The sequence below is a fragment of the Prunus dulcis genome, chromosome 1, assembly GCF_902201215.1.
Source record: "Prunus dulcis chromosome 1, ALMONDv2, whole genome shotgun sequence".
Taxonomy (NCBI): domain Eukaryota; kingdom Viridiplantae; phylum Streptophyta; class Magnoliopsida; order Rosales; family Rosaceae; genus Prunus; species Prunus dulcis.
In genome coordinates this window covers 39,456,746-39,475,028 of record NC_047650.1, presented here as the reverse complement: position 1 = coordinate 39,475,028, position 18,283 = coordinate 39,456,746, and the positions used below count along the sequence as shown (strand labels likewise).

At 36.7% G+C, this 18,283-nt stretch overlaps 2 protein-coding genes across 4 annotated transcripts; one reads left to right on the top strand and one right to left on the bottom strand.

Annotated features, from left to right (window-relative positions):
• The first annotated feature begins 206 nt into the window (after window positions 1-206).
• On the top strand, window positions 207-3,776 carry LOC117634613 (transport inhibitor response 1-like protein). Its single transcript, XM_034368793.1, has 3 exons — window positions 207-1,309; window positions 1,662-2,163; window positions 2,243-3,776. The coding sequence occupies exons 1-3, from the start codon at window positions 678-680 to the stop codon at window positions 3,005-3,007; spliced, it is 1,899 nt and encodes a 632-aa protein (XP_034224684.1). The 5' UTR covers window positions 207-677; the 3' UTR covers window positions 3,008-3,776.
• Window positions 3,777-9,322: 5,546 nt separating this feature from the next.
• Window positions 9,323-16,981, bottom strand: LOC117615065 (pyridoxine/pyridoxamine 5'-phosphate oxidase 1, chloroplastic). Of its 3 annotated transcripts, none has more exons than XM_034344058.1 (15): window positions 16,690-16,975; window positions 16,422-16,604; window positions 16,266-16,304; window positions 15,723-15,890; window positions 15,486-15,591; window positions 14,627-14,790; window positions 14,246-14,488; window positions 14,015-14,103; window positions 13,724-13,774; window positions 13,526-13,616; window positions 12,229-12,333; window positions 11,673-11,743; window positions 11,406-11,501; window positions 10,772-10,877; window positions 9,323-9,407 (listed from the first exon to the last, which is right to left on the bottom strand). In XM_034344058.1, the coding sequence occupies exons 1-14, from the start codon at window positions 16,843-16,845 to the stop codon at window positions 10,811-10,813; spliced, it is 1,629 nt and encodes a 542-aa protein (XP_034199949.1). In that variant the 5' UTR covers window positions 16,846-16,975; the 3' UTR covers window positions 9,323-9,407; window positions 10,772-10,810. The 3 variants fall into 3 exon arrangements, with proteins under 3 accessions (XP_034199949.1, XP_034199948.1, XP_034199950.1); XM_034344057.1 differs by lacking the exon at window positions 9,323-9,407 and adding an exon at window positions 10,526-10,677; XM_034344059.1 differs by lacking the exon at window positions 9,323-9,407 and having other exon boundaries at window positions 10,526-10,877; window positions 16,690-16,981.
• Window positions 16,982-18,283: the final 1,302 nt, after the last annotated feature.

The window sequence follows — 18,283 nt, the reverse complement described above, 5'->3', positions numbered from 1 at the left end:
TTTTGGATTTTTCTCATATAGCAAAAGAGGGGGGATGGGACAAGTTACCCAACGTAGTAAAAGTCTGGTCATTCATAGACCATTGCTACATTTTAGCCAAATAGTTAATACAAGAAAAGAAAAGAAGAGAACAGAAAAAGAGAGGAAGAAATAAAGAAAAAAGAGAAGCCAAATGATATAAATAAAGAAAGGGAAAAAAGACAAGGTTTGTAAAGGGGAAAACCCCCAAATAATGGAGGAGAAGTGTGGAGAGCCATTGGATAATACAGATGAAAGAGAGAGAAGAGAGAGAAGAGAGAGAGTGTGTGTGTGTGTAAGAAGAGATGGCATGGAGAATCCCAATGCTCAGAGACACTGAGACACAGACAGCAGAGCCCTACTGTTCACTCTCCCTTGTGACCAATTAAAATAATCCCAACCCACATCTCCATTTCTGCATATCACACCCACCTCTCTCTCTCTCTCTCTCTCTCTCCTCAAAGCCCCCAAATCCAATTCACTCTCCAAGAGCCCATAACATGATCTGAATTAAAAATTCAAAACAGCAGCAAAGAAAGAGAGAAAAGATTCGATTTTTGTTTTTGATATTTCTATTTGATCAAACACCCAGACTCAGATCATCCCAAATTCAGAGACTGATAGCGAAACTGAGACGAAAAAGAGTGAGAGAAGGGCTTATGGGGGAGGACCCTTCAATCCCTTCATCCTCTTCATCCCAAATGTCCGAGGACGACGACCGATCACCGCCGTTTGATCTCATCGACGGTCAAATCGCCTCCAACAAGGCCCGGAACTGCTCCGGAGTATCCGGGTCATCCGGGTCGGGCGGAAACTCCATCGAGTACAGCGTCCCCTACTCGGACCAAGTCCTCGAGAACGTTCTCGAAAACGTGCTATGCTTCCTGACCTCTCGCAGCGACCGCAACGCCGCCTCATTGGTCTGCAAGTCGTGGTACCGTGCGGAGGCCCTCACCCGATCCGAGCTCTTCATCGGCAACTGCTATGCGGTCTCTCCACGCCGGGCCACGGCCCGCTTCACCCGGGTCCGGGCCGTGACAATCAAGGGGAAGCCCCGGTTCGCCGATTTCAATCTCATGCCGGCCCATTGGGGGGCCCACTTGGCGCCCTGGGTCTCTTCCATGGCCAAGGCTTACCCTTGGCTCGAGAAGCTTTTCCTTAAGCGCATGTCTGTGACGGATGACGATCTTGCCCTCTTGGCTGAGTCGTTTCCTGGGTTTAAAGAGCTTGTTCTTGTTTGCTGCGATGGGTTTGGGACCAGTGGGCTCGCCGTGGTCGCTAGCAAGTGCAGGTACTTTGCTAATTTCTTAATTAGTTTCAGGTTAAATTCATGGGTTTTGGTTAGCGTAAACAGTCGTTGATTAGATCCGTGAAATGGGTTTTGGATTTGGAGTTGAAAGGCTGAAGCTTTAATGGGTATTGTTTGGATCTGATTAGTGTTTTTAGATCTATTACGGTTTTGAGGATTTGTGTGGATAGTAATGGTTTTCTATTTCCCCTTGTTAAGTATTTGAATCTCCGAAGTAATGCTTTTTTCTCCTCTGCATGAAATAATTGAATACCCACTGTCAATCAGGTGCCTAAGATATTGTGATATTGCAATGGGGATCCAATACTGAGGTTAATAATGTTGTATTTTGCAGACAGCTTAGAGTGCTTGATCTGACTGAATCTGATGTTATGGACGATGATGTGGATTGGATATGTTGTTTTCCGGAGAGTCAAACCTGTCTCGAGTCTCTGATGTTCGAATGTGTAGAATGCCTCATAAATTTCGAGGCATTGGAGAAGCTGGTGGCTAGGTCACCTTCCCTGAAGAAACTAAGCTTGAACCGCTTTGTTTCAATTGGGCAGCTATACCGTCTGATGGTTCAAGCGCCCCAACTCACACACTTAGGAACGGGTTCATTCAATACATCAGAGGTCATGGCTCAGGGTGATCAAGAACTGGATTATCGCTCTGCTTTTGCTGCTTGCAAATCCCTAGTGTATCTATCTGGGTTCAGGGAAATCTTGCTGGATTACTTACCTGCAATTAACCCTGTTTGTGGTAATCTCACCACTCTGAATTTCAGCTATGCGAATATCAATGCAGAACAACTTAAATCAGTCATATGCCACTGCCACAAACTCCAGACCTTCTGGGTATGTGTTCTATATACTTATTTTAAAGCATTTTGGAGAACTTTGGCTTGTGGAGCTTACTTTTTGTATCTTCATGCAGGTACTCGATTCAATATGCGATGAAGGACTTAAGGCAGTAGCTCGAACTTGCAAGGACCTGCGTGAGCTCCGGGTTTTCCCAGTTAATGCTCAGGAGGATATTGAGGGTCCTGTTTCCGAGGTGGGTCTCCAAGCAATTTCTGAGGGTTGTAGAAAACTGCGATCTATTTTATATTTCTGCCAACGTATGACAAATGCAGCTGTGATAGCCATGTCAAAGAATTGCTCGGATCTTGTGGTGTTTCGTCTCTGTATAATGGGGCGCCACCGGCCTGACCATGTTACCGGTGAGTCCATGGATGAAGGTTTTGGAGCAATTGTTATGAACTGCAAGAAGCTCACCCGCCTTGCTGTCTCTGGTTTACTGACTGATGGAGCTTTCAGTTACATTGGAAAATATGGAAAATTGGTTCGAACTCTCTCAGTTGCCTTTGCCGGTGACAGTGACACAGGGTTAAAACATGTGCTTGAGGGCTGCTCTAATTTGCAGAAGCTTGAAATCAGGGATAGCCCTTTTGGGGATACAGCATTGCGCTCTGGTTTGCATCACTATTACAATATGAGATTCCTCTGGATGTCTTCGTGTACATTAACTCGCCAAGGTTGTCGTGAGATTGCTCGAGAACTTCCCGGCCTAGTGGTGGAAGTAATGAAAAATGAACAAGAGGAAGACACGGGTGAGCCTGAGAATGTCGATATACTATACATGTATCGATCCCTTGAGGGAGCCAGGGATGATATTCCAAAGTTTGTTGAGATCCTATAAACTTTGCACTTAGAAGTTGTTTCAAATTGTATTATGGCGGCATCTGAGCAAGTTAACCCTTGTTTTCGGGGTGGGGGGGAAGAAGTGTTGTGCGGGTGATTTTTATATATCCCGCGAGGTGGCTGTTGCACAAAAATGATTAAACAACTTCTGATCCTGGGCTGGGCTTTTGCAGTGACAATCAGGCACCACATGTGCAATGGCATTCAAAGGAGCACCGTAGACTACAGTTATTTGCTTTGGTTCTTCAAGAGAAATCGGAGGAGGGGTGCGGATGCCTCTGCGAGGTATTGGATTATCGAATGTTGTATTGGTACGCTTCTAAATTTAATGTTTGTTTTTGCTTCCATATTCATTTGATCATAAACAAAGGCTGCCAGAGGCGAACGGAGGGAGGGTTTTGCGAGCTGATTAGAGACTGATAATTTATCCATCTTCAAAGGAACCATATTGTTTATCTTTTGTCCAGGAAATGGAGATAGTTCTTGGAGTGGATATTCGGAACAGGTTGAATTTCCACGTTTCTAGCCTCTTGTGTGCCACCAGTAGAGAAGTAAAGGAAGAGAGCTTAGTCTGTTTAGTTTTTATTCAAATGGTAGTTTAGTGTTTAAGCTGTAGCTGGTGAGATTTAAATGCCTAAACTGATACATCAATCTCATTCTCTCTTTCTTTCTCTTTCTCTTTCTCTTTCAAAGTGTTTGTTTCTTTCAGATGTGTTGTTGTAGCACCTGACTGTTGAATTTATTATTGTTATTGTTAGCCAATGTGATATGGGTAATAAATGCCAAAATATGCATGGACCATATACCATATATATACTTGATAGGTCTGCATCTTTGCTCTTTTTTTTTTCTCCCCCTTGAATGTGGAATGATAAATTGAATGCATCATCTCCTCTAATCTCTTGGCCAAAAGAAAAAAAGAACCTTCTGATCAATATAAATCACCATGCTTACACAAGATTTCTGGTCAATGGAGAAAACCATTTGGGATGAATAAAAAAACTGGCTTTTACAGGATTGGTTGCTCCTACGATTTGCTGTTGAATTGCATTATTGATTTTGGTGTGACCTGTATATAGTTAGGAGTGGGACCCTTTAGTTTGATGACTTGTCACACCCCCGTGATTGCGTTATAAAGCAGCCAAGTCCAATACTCACTATCTCTCTCTAGCTCTCTAGCTCTCTAGCTCTCATAATTAGAAGAGAAAAATCTATCTGCCTTCGTTGGTATTCCATTTAGCAAGATGGTAAAAGCAAACTTATCATCAGAGTGGGATCTGACTGTGCAATTGATCAAGTGATTTGGAACACAAAGGGTTTAGACATAAAAAAAAATTAAAAAGAAAAAAAAGTTGTTTCAATTCAAGCAAAGCTTGTTTTACTTTCTCGTCGAGCCATTGGAAGCTCAACTTAATGTTGGGTGAAAACCGAAGGATTGGTATCTCTCTCATCTCTCTCTCTCCCTCTCATCCATGTATCTTGGATCGTCATGACCACGATCCACGAAGATCTTGAATTGAAGTTTGATTTGCTTACGGATAAGGGTGTGTATATGTGTGCACGCGCGTTCAATAGAAACGATAAAAGAACATCAAGTTTTTTCAAGTACTTTTGCTTATCCACATTGCATATGGTGGGAATAGTCTCTTGGGTGACCATTGCCAAAGAATGAAAGAATGATAGCCTTTGCTTTTTGATTGTATCATTCCTTCTAAGTTTGCTTCTTCTTTTTTTTCTTCTTTTTTTTTTCTCTTTTTCTCTTTTCGAGCAACCGTCCTTGTCCCCAGAGAAAAAGTGGGGCAAAAGAAAAACAAAAAAACTGATGGGGACCTTACACAAGGACGAGGAGTGATACATCAATCAATCTCAGCCGTCCAATACATTAAACGACCCCTTGTGATTGAGCCATCTCACCAACTTACACACATCCACCCATCATTTTTTAGATAAAAACTTCACCAAATTAAATGGTCCTGGATGAAATAAGCACACAGCCCCCCACCCCACCCCATCAAACCCATCAACCCCCATTTGCTTAGCACATGCTTATACTGTTTGCTAAGCAAACACATTAACACATTAACACATTAAATACATTATTAATTAATATTTAATAACAATAACAATAATAATAATAATAATAAAAGTTGAGAGAGCTTTGTTTGGAGGTGGTTGATTGGTGAAGAAGAAGACCCAAATCAAGGTGTGGCCCACCAAAGTGATCATTGAGTATGTGGGTCACGTGTACGGCATGAGAGCTAGCTGGGGGATGCCATTAATTATTATTTTATTAATTAAAATTAGCATTAAAATATGAAAGTTACACCCTTTAATTATAAATAATCATGCTTTTATTAACAATAATATCATTGTTGTTGTTATTAAAGTAATGCAGAGAGAGAGAGAGAGAGAGAGAGAGAGAGAGAGAGCAGAGAAGAAGCTAACGTACAGAGTTCAAATTTAAATTATATTTAAAATCTAATACAAACAAACAAACAACAGAAACCATCCAAATGGCACTGGCTGGTGTTTAAGTCCAGAGAAGACTCAAGTGGTGGATAGTGGGTGCTGCTTGTGCTTGTGGTGTGGTGGAAAAACCACCAAAAAAAGGAAAAACAAAAGTCGGTGAAGCCAAAAGGGTTACGGTTTTTTGGCTTTTTATTTAATTTTTTTATTTAAACTTTTGTCTGTTAAGCACATTCATGGCTGAACTAAGCACGAGGTCAACCACTAAAGTATGGCCCTTCCTTTCATTTTTAACAAATCTTGTTTTTTGTTTTTATTTTTCTCTACTTTGCACTCTTTCCCAGCATACTTTTCTTTCTCTAGTTTTCAAGCCACAAAAAATCTTCTATATAAATTTTGTAATTAATAATCTCACGTCTTCTCTTACTTTATTCAAACTTTTTTTTTATTTTTAAAATTTCAAGTTTGGTGTGGTTTGGTTCGATAATTATTTGACTCATATGCGACTTATGTGCATATGTAACTTATAGGAGGAAGTTAAATATCATTAAATTATGTATCTCGAATATTTCAATTATCGTTTACAATAATTTCGATACATTATGATTCAACATGTTTATCATGAAGTTAATGTTTGTGATTAGTCATGTCCCGTCCTTAACATATAATATTTCTTAAGTACAAGTATGGCAATATAACTTTTAAGCACGCATGTCTGCTAGGGTTTTACTATATAATTTAGTTCTGGGTTGTTCTTAGCATAAGTATAAAGAAAACTTTGGATCCGATCATGGAGGTGACCATATTACATTTTAATATTAACATTAGGTTGCCGACATTTTAGCCGAACAGAAAACTCGGTTATTAATTTTAAATCATATAATTGAACTTATAATATAAACTATAAATATTATTGAAATGGTGTTTGGTATCTTAATTAAGCTTGGCATATTAATTTCTATTCACGTGCAACATGTATATAAATTTATAAATTGGCAAAGCCAGTGAGACAGTGGCCAAACATGGCATATGCTAACAGGCCGATCGAAGCCAATTCCAAACTCCAAGGTTGAAGAAAAGATGTATACCCATTTCTCTTGGAAGTTGTGGGCACAACCTTCACATACAAACAAATTTTATGTTTATACTTAAACCTAATATATGGCTTCCACTTGGATGGACTGATGGAGGATGCAAAATACTTGATTATGATCATAAACATATGATTATCTTATCACTTGCATTAATTCCATGCACCTATATGCACACTTTGATCCCGATCGCTAATTTAAAGATGAAAAGATGAGTATAAAACGAACTGTAAATTCAGACGTTATACATTTAGAATTTCATTAATAAAAAGAGAGAATGATAAAGTCGAAGATATCTATTGTTGGACAAAAAATAATAATATCGTGTGTTCCTTAATTTGAAAGAATGAAATTCTCATAATCCTAAAGTGAGTTAAAAAGAGGTTGCTTCAATTGGGCCATTTGATAAAGTTTTGTTCTTATCAAATGGGGCTTCGAGTGCAACTTTAGCCAAATTTGATATTCAAAGGGAGTTGAAGCATCATTTAAAGAAGGTTAGACAGTTGACTAAAGTTTAGATTTTTGAGAAAAAGAAGAAAATGGATGGGTATTATTAGGGGTTAAACTATACTTATATTTTGTCAAAAATGACCCATTTTCTTAATTGAATTCATGTTGCCATGCAAGAGCTTGTAACTCAAATTGTTAAAAATATTCACTTACATTCGAAGCTCGATATTCAATTTTTCTCTATGAATTATCATTTGTTTTATTTATTGAAGCGATAGTCTAAACTAAAAGAGAAAGAAGTTTTCAATTGTAGTAAAAGAAAACAAAACAAGCAAGCAAATCCCATTAGAGTACTATAATTAGATGTTTAATAAAGATAAGACTGAGAGGGTTTTGAATATTAAAATATGAGACACTAATCTATAAATTAAGACACTTTTTTACTAAACTAAACCGCAATGGCCCTCTAGGAACCATCATTTGTATCAAAAGAGTGTGAGAATCGCCAATAATTCACAGCATGCCCCATGTAATTCCTAAAAAGACACAACCAAGTCATATAGTAAACCGTTAATATTCCTTTAATGCTCACCCAAAAGTCATAATACATAGGAAAGTGGGTCAGTCTCTCACAACACAAAGTGCCCCCCTTTGGAGGAGACTGTGTGGGGGCATACGGGGCACTCTCTCATGGATTCTAGAATAATGGGTCCTCCCTCACCTCTTCAATTTTTTTTTTCGTTTTTGTGTTTGCTGAGGGGCACCATAATTTCCTACTGGAGATAAGATTGAACCCCACTTTGGATGTCTGTTTTGTACATTCAAAAGTCGTTTGAAAGGAAAAAAAAAGTTTCAACTCATTTGAAAGCTCAAGAAAATGGTACACCAATCCACAATCCACACCCCCACAATGATGATTTAAGCTATTGGGCACTACCATCTGAATTTCAAATCAGCTTTCCATATATTAATCATAAAAACCATTCCTTCTCACCAATTTTTATGTCAGTAATTTTCACATTTGTTTTCTTTGCCAGAATCCAAGTTTTTTGTTTTTTGTTTTTCTATTACTGCGTCATCCTAATTTTATGGCAGTCGTTTTCACTATAAAATAATAGCAAAATGTTGGTATAATATGAATTTTGGACTAACGACAAAAGATTCTCTGAAAATTTGGGGTGATTCTCGTTCTTCACAAATAATATTTCTTAATTTTGTTGATCAAGGCGCCGAATTAGTGGGATGCAATTCTGTAAATTTAAAGAGAAGGTTATTCTTTGGTTCCCTAAGCACATAAGAAAACATTCATTAGAAGCTCAAGTGTTTATACATATTCATAAATAAAAAAATGTTTTCTAATTCTTTTTTCTTTCAAAAATGCCTTCTCTAACTCAAAGAATACTAGAAAAGGATTTATATCTCAAATGATTAAAAGCGGTTACTTTTGTACATTATTAGTTTTTAATTATCTGAAAACGCTTACAAATAGAAATTAAAAAAACAAAGAGGGTTTATCCATACAGCCCATAGGTGCTTGCTTACACACATTATCATCCTTAGCAATTAGAAATTCCAATGAATTATCAACTATTAGTTAAGGACGTGGCCACTCGCAAAACAAATTGGCTGCTGAGGGGTCATTCAAAGAGACATTCTCAGGGGGGGTCAATGGCCTTCAACTATATCCATTAGCAATTGGCAGAGTAGAAATATTGATATATCAGAAAAATGCTCTTGTGGTTTTGATAAAACAACTTTGCCCACTTGTGGAATATATTAAAAGAGGCCCAGGCCTTTTTAGATGCATGATTTGAGAGAGAGAGAGAGAGAGAGAGAGAGAGAGAATCTTCTAATAATTTCTCCTCTAGAATTCTTTTCAAAAAAATTCCCCACCTCTTCTCCTTCTTCTTTAGGATCTTTGTGATATTGTGGGTGATGTGTAAACATGGCACAGTCAGAGTCCCCTTTGAATATTTTTACTCTTCTCTTCCATTCATGTATAAAGAAGGAGGAAAATCAACAACCCAACCCACCTCTCTTCTTCAAAAGAAAAAGTGAATGGTGTGGTCAGCTTGCATCAAATTGGCCTTTGAATGATATAAAGTAAGTGTCAGCCTTCAGTTTCTCAGCTGGTCAAAAGATCCTTGAAAATAAATTTTTTTTTTTTTTGGTTGAGTTTTTTTAAGTATATATTTATTTTCATGGTGGAGCCAAATTCTGGTCATAAATCATGATCATACTACCACAACACTCAAATATAAGCAATATTAATATTAGGAAGCCTCCAAAAACAAAGACAGTAGGCTTTAAGCAATTTGGAGAGTTTAAACTTAAACAAACTCAATAATTCTTTGTCCACCATTTCACAGACTATCATGCTCCCATAAAAGTCTGCAAAAATTTAGTCCCCCAACTTTAGTAAAGCATAATCAAACACAATTGACAAGAAGCATGCATTAAACAAACCTCCAAAAGCTTAAGATTTTAGCGAGGGCTTTAAATATTCTTAAGAGCAAAAAGAATTTCTCCTTTCTTTCTGTTTAATTTTTGGGCCACTGTGATTTTAAAATTATAAAATTTATTAATTATGTATTTCTTGTGGTCATCAAAGGCAAATACTTGTTAGTCAATTATGATATTTGAATAGAAACAGTGTTAACTTTTGGATCCACTAGCAAAAGCAATTTCCATCTAAGCATGTGACAAACTGTCACACTTCTAACTCCAAATATAGAACTGCAGCCAAGCTCCCATGAAGTGTGGCTGTGTTCAATGATGGTCATCACATTTAAACCTATCACAATCACCCTCACGAGTATATGATCACCCTATCCTATAACTTTTGCTACAGAAGACACCGTGACAAAATCTCCCAAAATTCATCACAGTTTATAGTTCCGATAACTCCAGCCATAGTGAGCATTTGCCCCATACTTGGGTCGAAGTTCGTAACTTCGTACCTCATCTGCCCCTCTTGACCTCCTCTACATAAAAAGAAAAGTTTACCTAAATTCAAATACCCTTCCAGCATTCAAGCCCAGGTGATTCCTCCAAAATTTTCATATCAAAGGAACAAAAGTTGAGCTAAGACTTAGCTGATCGAAAGTATTAGAAAAAGAGGTAGAACAGGCAGTGTGACTAGATTATGGGGGCTAGATGGAAGACTGCCAGTACAACTGGAGGAATAGGTCTTTTAGGTATGACTGGCTGATTCATGGAACTCTAAAACCCAAGTCCAATCTTCCGGTGGCAATTTTGACACTAACTAATCACCAAGGCAATGGTACAGTTCCAAACTTTTGGCACAGATCTCCGTATACCCTTAACAATGTATTTCACTATTCATGGCTACCTGATTCACCAAATCGTTTATAACTAGTCTAAAATGTTCCATTCATTGGAAACAGTACTAGAGCACAGTAGAAAATGGCAAAAGAATTCAATACCATATGGATGATTGAATGATTGTGCATTGTAAGTGAGGACATATGCTCCATCTTGGCAAAAAATTTTCCAACCCAACAAAGTTCATGTTATATATTCAATTGTTTTATTTTATGACATTTGATGCCTATTCATAGGGCCAACAACAAATTTTAACATAGAGTGTGCCTTCAGAATAAGACCAACACCATTCTAAATGTACGTGCTCGTAACTTACCTGCCATTACATTACACATGGATGTTGGTTGCTAATAGAAGAAAGAGAACAATGAAAAAAATAATAGGGGCCGTAATGATATAGTAGACAATACCCTGAAGGAACTTCACAATGAAGATGCTGAAAATACTCATCAAGGAGCCAACCGCTCAATTTTCCACACTTGTTGTCCATTGATCTCCTCGGGAGAATATTGCAGCCTATCAAGAAAACATAATTTACTCTGAGAATTTTGAGCTAACTACACGCTGTTCTTTTGTTTTGTTTTTTTTCTGTGGCAGGGGGCAACAACATACGATCATTATATGTAAGTATTCAGATTCCAACAATATGATAAACAAATCATAAAATAATAAGATTTCCATTTAAGACCACCACAGAAAAGAAAAATCTTTTAAATAAGTAAGAGTATCCAAGATAACAGGATTTAAGATAACTTTTTTGAAATCAACTAACAGTATCAAAACCCGAAGGTTTGCTAGAATGAACTCAATCCATCAAAATGGTTTGGACCAACCCAACTCAACTTATATCAGAGTAACAGTTCATATCCAAGCCAGAGAAAGAATAAATTCTATTTAAGTTTCAAGTATCCACGATACAGACACCAAAATATTTTGATGTTTTAGGCACATATCTGCTCCATTAATTTGTTACAAGCCATCTGTAGATACAATAGAAAAAGCAATGCAATAAGAACCACCCATCATAAAGGGGATAGAAACCACCTGTCATGCAAGCGAGACTTTTGGCCTTGCCAAAACTCAAACAGCTCTGGCTTAAGTCTGTACCCTCCCCAGTTTTTAGGTTTAGGAATTATACTTCTGCACACAGAAAAAACAAGTGGAATTTAATTTCATATTGCATACAAAGAATGCAAATCTGTTTCATTTTACTTAAAGGTTGTTCTGATAGGAAAGTGAACACGTTACAAAGATTACACCCATAGTCCACGGCATATAAGATGGTTGCAGGGGATTGGGCCAATGACTTACCCATCAGAGAACTTTTCCTCTAGCTCTTTGTATTGGTCATACAAAACATGCCTTCCAGGAACTACAGTGCTCTGGAGGAAGAAGATGCAAATTATTTATATTATTATAGAAAATTAAAAGTATCAGTAAAATTGAGAATGAAAAATGGAATAATAGTAAAATTAATAATACAAAACTACCTTTACCAACTGAACCACCCAGTCATCCAAAATCTTTGACATTTATCTTCCCATTTACTGTGTAATCTTTGTTTTACATTTTAAATTTTTGTAATTTATTTTTTGGTGGTAGGTTTAAATTTTGACGAAATACAGTCTGTGGCAGTGCAATTGCACTAAATTTGGTTTGATAAAATTGGAAAGAAAGAGTTGAAGATTCGCCAAATGAAGTTAATCATCTCCCTTATTGATCAAATAATATTAGTTTAAATTTTCTCACATTTTTTACTGATTCTTAAAGAAAACTTGCGAGCTTCAAAATTTATGCAACAATCAAGAATGAATGTATTCTGTCACGCTAGTGTTCAGGATATCAGAGAAATTTGAAACAAACAAACCTGCTTACTAACTATTGCTCCAATCTGACTTCCTCGAGGGCGGCTATGGAAGTACTGATCAGATTCCTCATCAGAAATTTTCTGTACAGAACCTTCCACTCGTACCTACAAATCATCGATAATGTTAAGACATGATCTTCATCCACAAACATCATCAAAGAGCAAAGCCCCAGTAGTGCAAAGGCATGAAAACAAACATCTGCTTCTAGATCAAACGTTGGTAGTTCAGTAAATCAACACTATATTCCTTAAAGTCCAGGATGAAATCCCCGAATCACTTCTAATGCTCAAGGTGGTCAAGGTGGGCCAGAATATAGGATCACATCCAAACTGCACTATTAATTGAGGGTGACCATCCAAAAGTAACAGGACTCATAATCCAGAGAAGGCACCTAATTATGCATAGAAATAAGAAAAAGAAGCAAACATTCACAATCCAGAAAAGGCACCTAGATAACCCTTTTTTTAATACAAGGAACCCCCCCCCCCCCCAAAAAAAAAGGAAATTAAAGAAAGAATAATTGCATTAAAAGGAATGAGAAAATAAGCAGCAGTACTATCAACAAAATACTTAAGTTTACTATCTGTATTCCAAATTTACAGAGCGAGTAACATCAGAGTTACTGAAACTTCAAAAGCAATTAGCATGGGGGGATGCAATTGTGATTTTTTTTTTTTTTTTTTTTTTTTTAAACCACATGCCAAGGCCAAACTCAGTTCTGAAGTAAACCATGCAAAAGAAACCCTTCCAGCAGGCATTCTATCATTGACAACACAATTATCAACTTTCAAAAGTTCGAAAGATATACATACTCTCTCTCTCTCTCTCTCTCTCTTTTCGGGAGGTTATTTGTAGCTCCTAAGTTAAGAGGAATACAAACAATAACATCATGATTTTTTGAGAGAAACAATAACATCATGATAATTTATGATAATGTCATTTGAACTTGTTTAGAGGAGTGCATAGCACAATCAACACAAAATATCTCATCGCGAGAGCCCAAAGAAGGATATGGCATACATGCTTCGAGATCAGGTGTATGTGCACTAATGTGGTTTTCTTTTACCCAGAAAATTACCATTCTTCTACTTTGCAAAGGGAATGGATATGTAAACAAAAATGACCTCACTCACCCAGTTTTTCTAGTATCAGTATTTAAAGCATTTATTGAAAAAGCACCAAGGAGGTACAACCTACATCAGGCCAAAACAAATAAGTAGGTGTAACCCATGCACACCAGCACTATATGCCCAACATTCTAAAATAACTAGTCTTAAAGTGAAAAACATGGCTTACCTGCCGATTAAGACCATCCCAGTGGAACAGAAGAGATGCATGAGGATTTTCAGACAATTCATGTGCCTTTCGACTTTCATAGTTGGTGTACCTGCATACATTAATAGCATTGAATTAAGAATATTACAATCATTTAATGAAAAACACCATTCACGACATTGTTGATGTATGTACGGCCATAAACAGACAGATACTAACCAGACAAAACCATTCTTATCAAATCCTTTGAGCAATACCATGCGAGATGAGCTGTAAAAAAAAAAACTAAATTATGTTGAGAAAACTAATAAAATAAAATAAAATATTCGACAAAAAAAAAACTAATAAAAAATCAACAGATCATATATAGAATAAGAAAAATCAAATTAAAATCCAAAATGATAATTGCAAAGAAAGAAATTTAGAAACTATAGTGAAACCAATAAAATTTCATCTAACATGCAAGAGTATTAATAAAAGATACATAGTAACGAAGGAAACAGATATTACGGTTTTCCATTCTTGCTAGCAGTTGACAAGGCCATAGCATTTGGTTCCCTCAAGCCAGCAGCCACTACATCGTCGAACCATTTGCCGAACTGTAAAATAGTTAAAGGCTTGAAACATGAGGGGAAGCTTTGCAACTAAATGTGACAAAATCAAAATCAAGTGCGCGTTTAACTAATCCATACCCTTTGCAACTAAATATGATAATCAACTACGCATTTAAATAATCTGTACCTGATCAAAAGGATCAGCCTCCACCTGTTCCTCGAGAAACTCAGGAGAAACATAGTTCTCTCTTAGAGCTGATATATCAACTTGTGCTGGCCTTCCAATTCGAACACACATAGAAGTTCCAGGATATGGTGGAAGACGAAGCTTATATTTATCAGCAATAGATGGTGGGACAAATCTACCACCCAGAAAATGGTGTGGACCAAAAAATTTCTTTGCACACAACTTCGGAGCAGTCAGAGAAACCTGGAAGGTAGCAAGTTTTCATCAACAATGTTCATCACAAATAAAACAATATACATGTACATGTAAATACACGTCAAATTTTCTAAACAAAACTCAAAATGCAATGATGTGTAGTTGAGGTGTTCCTCAAGAACATACCAACATGTCAGGTTTGATGCCTTCAGCACCACCATCCCCTTCAACATGCCACCCAGATGGAATATCTATGGAGACAACAGCGGAGGACTTTTGGCGTGTTTGATCATAGTTATTTATACAAACAAGCTTTTGGATCAGATTATCAAATGGGGGCCTTGGGGAACCTGAAGCATTACAAATGAAAGCAGTTAGATATATCATGTAGACAGTTAAATAAACAACACAACCATCAAGAGTGAAGAATTTATAATCTGGATGAGACTTATCAAGTGGTCAGATGTCAGGGTCTACATGAACAAAAAAGAGTACAGACCCATAAATCTGAATTGAGAGTTTTTCAAAGGGCAATGGCTTATCTAAGAAAATTGAGCATGTCAAAGTTAATCCTATGAAAACACCAGAACTATCTTCTGCACTGAATTCTTATGAAGTTCGTGTATAGCAACCTGTCAATTTAAACATGAATGAACTGAATATGTGGGAATTTACTAGGTCCAATATGAATGCGTTGAGAATTACCTAAGTTGAATTCCAATCTATGGTCCAAAAGGGAAAAAAATTGAGATCTCATCAAGCTGTAGAACAAGTAAATTCAGCACCGGGGAGAAATAACAACCCAGACATTATTTTGAGAGATTGCCTGGCAATTTCAGGCATCCACTGTTCATATGTTCACAGAGTTTTTAGATAAATGTAAAGTATTTCCTACTTATCAAGATAGCTCTTTTACACACAAGACAATAATCGAATGAGAATCAGAGTGGTTGTGTCCAAAAAAAAAAAAAAAAAACTGTATTGGCATGGTGACTACATAGAGAAAAAAAAAAAAAAAATTCCAAAACAAAAATTTAGTAATTACCATGGAATGAGAAACCAAACATTGCGTCTACAATAATATCAAAGTCCTTTGACAAGTCCAAAGGTAGATCTTCCACTGAGATGAATGGGACTGACAGTGATTCCAGCTGCAAAATTACTCCATCAAATAAGAATATCTTCTAAAACAAGTCTCCACAGAAAATCCAACAGCCCCCATATATATGTATAATATAACCCCGCATTCAAAGAGTTTTCAACTTTGAGTTCTATTCCATACTTGAGTAACCAGACCAGTATAAAGAGGCTTAGCAGTACGCTTTGGATAACAAACAGAAGGTTTGTATCCAAAGTGATGCAGGTGACGAGCAGCCACAAGACCATCACCACCATTGTTTCCAGGGCCACAAATTGCAAGGACACGATTATACTCGCTCGGTTTATAGACCTGTCAAATAAATCAAGCAACAAAAATAAAACGTCATATCACATGAATGAAGTTCCTCAATCCCACTAAATGAACATTGCAGTAAGTAGTAGCGTATTGCAGAATACTTAGATGAAATAATCTCATTGCATCTCAACAGAATGCTAGATTTATCACACCATTCAGTCATAATGACAAGGAAAAGTTATAACACATCTTCTATTAGCAAATTAAAGATTACAAGTTGAATTCGTGAATATGCATGATCATCATCAAGAACAGGACCAATCAAAAAGTCCAAAAGCAAGGAAACAATAGCATAACAAACTGCAAAGACAATGAGCTCATATTCAATTAATCTCAATAGACAGAGAGAAGAGAACAGAAAAGCATTACCTCTGCTATGGAAGTGGCCACGCTCAAACCAGCCAATTCCTGCAAAGTCAATCAAAACGAAACTTTATGCGAACCCATGATTAGGATTGTGAAATAATTAACTATTAACCGAACCCACGATAAAAAGTTGCTTAAAAAACCAAAAAAGAGACTGACCATTAACTGGTCGACACTGAAGCCGAGAGGACCCATGAGAATCTCATCAATCTCAGCAGCTTCACGCTGCGTCAGATACGATATATCCTCAGTCATGCTGGGTAGTGACCCAACTCCCACCGCGCTACTGGGTTTTGAACAAAAAGCACAAATTGCAGGGCTTCGAATTGGATGAAGAAAAGCCTAGAAGATGAACATACGATATGAATTCATTGAATTGCTGGTTATGGTAAGAATAGATTTTTATTGAGAAGGCTTAGTAGCTTACCAAGGAGAGATTGGAGATAGAGTTGTGGAAAGAGCGAGAGACACTGTAATTGTAGTAAGTGTGAGAATGAGAAATGGGTTTGGGATTGGAAGAGAGTGATTGGGTCAAGAAGAGGAGACGTGTCATTTTTCTGCTTCTGCTTGCCAATGGCCACATTGGTCGAGCAGCAGCGTTTGCTTCCTTTGCATCGCTTCTTCTTCCACTTCTTTCTGATAGTGAATTGTGAATTTGTGATGGCCCAAGTGTTTGTTTTGATTTCTAAAGTTTCTGGCTTTAGGTGTAGTGACGTTGCCTTTTAGCATTAAGCTGCAAACGACCGACCACAACTTGCACATAGACTAGGCAAAGTTCTTGTGGCTTACGGTGAAGTGTTTAGTCATTCAAAAGAAACCACCTTTTTTATTATATTTTTTTTCTAAGAATGTGATGATTTTTTTATTGTTGATATGTAATTAGCAATTATCACATGTGAACAATATTTCTTCCCACCAGTAGACCATAGCAAAACTCTACCACATGTTTCAGGTGGTAATTTTTGACATGACAAGATTCAAATTTGACACAAAATTAGTGAGATTCTCGATTTAACACATGTTAATATGAATAATAGATGAATTGGGTTAATATCGAACACAAAAATTTCGATTTTGACAAGATAAGCTTTTTAAACTAGTATTAGGTTAATAGAATTATTTATTTTCTCATGTGTATGAGTAATGGTATGATTGTAGGCTTTTCCTTATAGTTTTGTAAGTATCATAATTAAGGTAGCTTTCATTTCACAATATATGTGAATCAATGTGAACATGATACAATTATATACGGGATAGTTTAGTAATGAGTCATTCAGCACAGTTAATAAAATGAGTTCAATTAATATTGATTACTATCAAACACGAACATGATCCGTTAATAAAAATAGAAAAGTTGATATAGATCCAAATCTCTATTGAAAAGTTGGGTTTAATCCTCGAATTTTGTGACTTGATACAAGTTCTTTAACTTTTGTGCCACATAGGATTACATTTCTTTTTTAATCTTTTATGACGTAATCTTTTTATTTTTAATTTTTTAAAATCATTTTTTGTTCCAATGTTGCCCCTTATGCTTTGAATTGGGTAATAGTAATTTATGTGATAATAGTTAGCCATTTATAACGTTTGTCATTGAATAAAAAAGGAAAAAAATCACAAACATATCCCAAAATTACGTTGTTACAAACTATTATACATTGTCGACCAAAGCATTTGATTGTGGAACTTTTCGTACCTCTGTATGCACACGGAAACATACATCACATGCAAGAGCAGATCAAAGAGAGGTAGTGATGGATAATGGCATTCATTTGCTAAATTTATATTGTAAGACACAAAGGATCAATAATGATCCAAAACGGCATTTCCCTCTAAAACAACTACCTACGCATTTTTGCGGTTTCCAATCGAAGCATGCAAGGAAAACCAGATCATTTGAAGCATGCAAGGAAAAACCAGATCAATTTGCAAACACATCGTTTAGTACTTGAGTTATAGGTAACAATTTTTATTTTTGTTCACACTATGGTAGAGGTATATTACATACTCTTGTAGATATA

Excerpts from the sequence above, each read along its gene's own strand:
- LOC117615065 (XM_034344059.1), bottom strand. The coding sequence starts at position 16,845 with ATGTGGCCATTGGCAAGCAGAAGCAGAAAAATGACACGTCTCCTCTTC. Across the intron at positions 14,791-15,485 it reads GTTTGGTTTCTCATTCCATG|GTTCCCCAAGGCCCCCATTT; the intron begins GTAATTACTAAA and ends GTAATGCTTCAG. Across the intron at positions 10,878-11,405 it reads AAGTCTCGCTTGCATGACAG|GCTGCAATATTCTCCCGAGG; the intron begins GTGGTTTCTATC and ends TTTTCTTGATAG.
- LOC117634613 (XM_034368793.1), top strand. The coding sequence starts at position 678 with ATGGGGGAGGACCCTTCAATCCCTTCATCCTCTTCATCCCAAATGTCC. Across the intron at positions 1,310-1,661 it reads GTGGTCGCTAGCAAGTGCAG|ACAGCTTAGAGTGCTTGATC; the intron begins GTACTTTGCTAA and ends TGTATTTTGCAG. Across the intron at positions 2,164-2,242 it reads ACAAACTCCAGACCTTCTGG|GTACTCGATTCAATATGCGA; the intron begins GTATGTGTTCTA and ends ATCTTCATGCAG.